This window comes from Genypterus blacodes, unplaced genomic scaffold, assembly GCF_046128005.1.
Source record: "Genypterus blacodes isolate CSIRO-AG114 ecotype Tasmania unplaced genomic scaffold, CSIRO-AGI_Gbla_v1 ptg000043l_1, whole genome shotgun sequence".
Lineage (NCBI taxonomy): Eukaryota > Metazoa > Chordata > Actinopteri > Ophidiiformes > Ophidiidae > Genypterus > Genypterus blacodes.
The window spans coordinates 1,055,992-1,057,500 of record NW_027466856.1 but is presented as its reverse complement, the minus strand read 5'-3'; the positions used below and the strand labels follow the sequence as shown (position 1 = coordinate 1,057,500).

Genomic DNA, 1,509 nt, shown 5'->3' with positions numbered 1-1,509 from the left:
TACAAGGTTACGTGTCACACACCCACAGCAAACAGAAAGGAATACATTACTGCACACTGATATCTGACTGACTGATCATCCATCTGCCTCCGTCTGTCAGTAAACAGACCTGCAGCTTACACACTCACACACACTCACACACAAGTCCAGCAACACCAGTTACACTGTCAACAACACAGATTAACAATGAGAGAAAACTGGACAGAATACATTTGTATCTTAAAATGTGTCTGCTGCACAAATGCTTGCACCCTCACTGGGCACACACACACACACACGCACACACACCCTCACTTCCACTGCACCTAATTCAGCTCCTGGATTGTAATGAATGAGGGGGGTCCCAGTGGAGCCAGCAGGCTGACAGGAGCTGTCAGAATGAGGCTGTAGGAGGCTGGGTGGATGTCACAGTATGTCAGCTGGGACCAGACTTCTTCTCTTCTCTTCTCTTCTCTTCTCTTCTCTTCTCTTCTCTCCTCTTCTCTCTTCTCCTCCTCTCTTCTCCTCTCTTCTTCTCTCCTCTTCTCTCTTCTCCTCTCTTCTCCTGTCTTCTCCTTTCCTCTCTTCTCCTCTCTTCTTCTCTCCTCTTCTCTCTTCTCCTCTCTTCTCCTCTCCTCTCCTCTCCTCTCTTCTCCTCTCTTCTCCTCTTCTCTCCTCTCTTCTCCTCTTCTCCTCTCTTCTCCTCTCTTCTCCTCTTCTCTCCTCTCTCCTCCCCTCCTCTCCTCCCTTCTCCTCCCTGTTCAGAGTTAAACACATTATGCGCTGTGGACACTGGGGCTGACTTTCTGGTAAACAAAGAGGAAAGCGCTCTTCCATCATCACTGCCATCAATCATCGCTGCCCTTCATCACTGCCCTCCCCTCCCTCCCTCCCTCCCTCCCTCCTCATTACCTGAGTCCAGCGTGCTGCTGCACTGCCAGCTCTCGGTGCTCGCCGGCTTCCAGCAGGACTCCCACAGAGAGAGGTAGTACTGGTCGTCGGCCGTCACCCACGCCGGGCTCATCACGGCTCCCACGTCAAGGCACAGCGCCAAGAAGACGCACACCAGCCCGACCAGCTTCAGCGGCGTCAGCGGGGAGCTGCGCGCCGCCTCCTCCGTCTCCGTGACAGCAGAGGACATGGCGGGATGGAGACGCGACCACAGCAGAAGAAGGCAGCGCGGGGTGTAATCAGTCCGTCCTCCGCCTCTACGGTGCGCGCTGGCTGAAGGCGGGGATGGGCGCCGATGCTGCGGGCTGCAGGTGCCGCCGCCTCCGATGCGCGCTGGACGGACGCTGCGCCTGTGGGCACCCGCTGCCGCCGCGCACCGGAGATATGGAGCGTTTACTGCGCTGACGTCACGGCTCCAAGGGATCAGCAGGTACTACAGGGTCCTAGACACCCACAGAGAGAAAGAGAGAGAGAGAGAGAGGGGGGGGGGGGGAAACCTTGTCGTCAAAAGACGACAAGGTTCCGTTTCATTTACTTGAAACATTCATTCATAATAACTGATGAGAATTGGAAACAAGT

At 55.2% G+C, this 1,509-nt stretch overlaps 1 protein-coding gene across 1 annotated transcript in view; it reads right to left on the bottom strand.

The window, feature by feature from the left end:
- The window catches only part of LOC142999331 (transmembrane protein 47-like), a 6,958-nt gene extending 5,838 nt beyond the window's left edge, over window positions 1-1,120 (bottom strand). Inside the window, exon 1 of the mRNA XM_076148830.1 lies at window positions 892-1,120. Within this exon, the coding sequence (XP_076004945.1) occupies window positions 892-1,120 (229 nt within the window). The remainder of the gene's footprint in view (window positions 1-891) is intronic.
- Window positions 1,121-1,509: the final 389 nt, after the last annotated feature.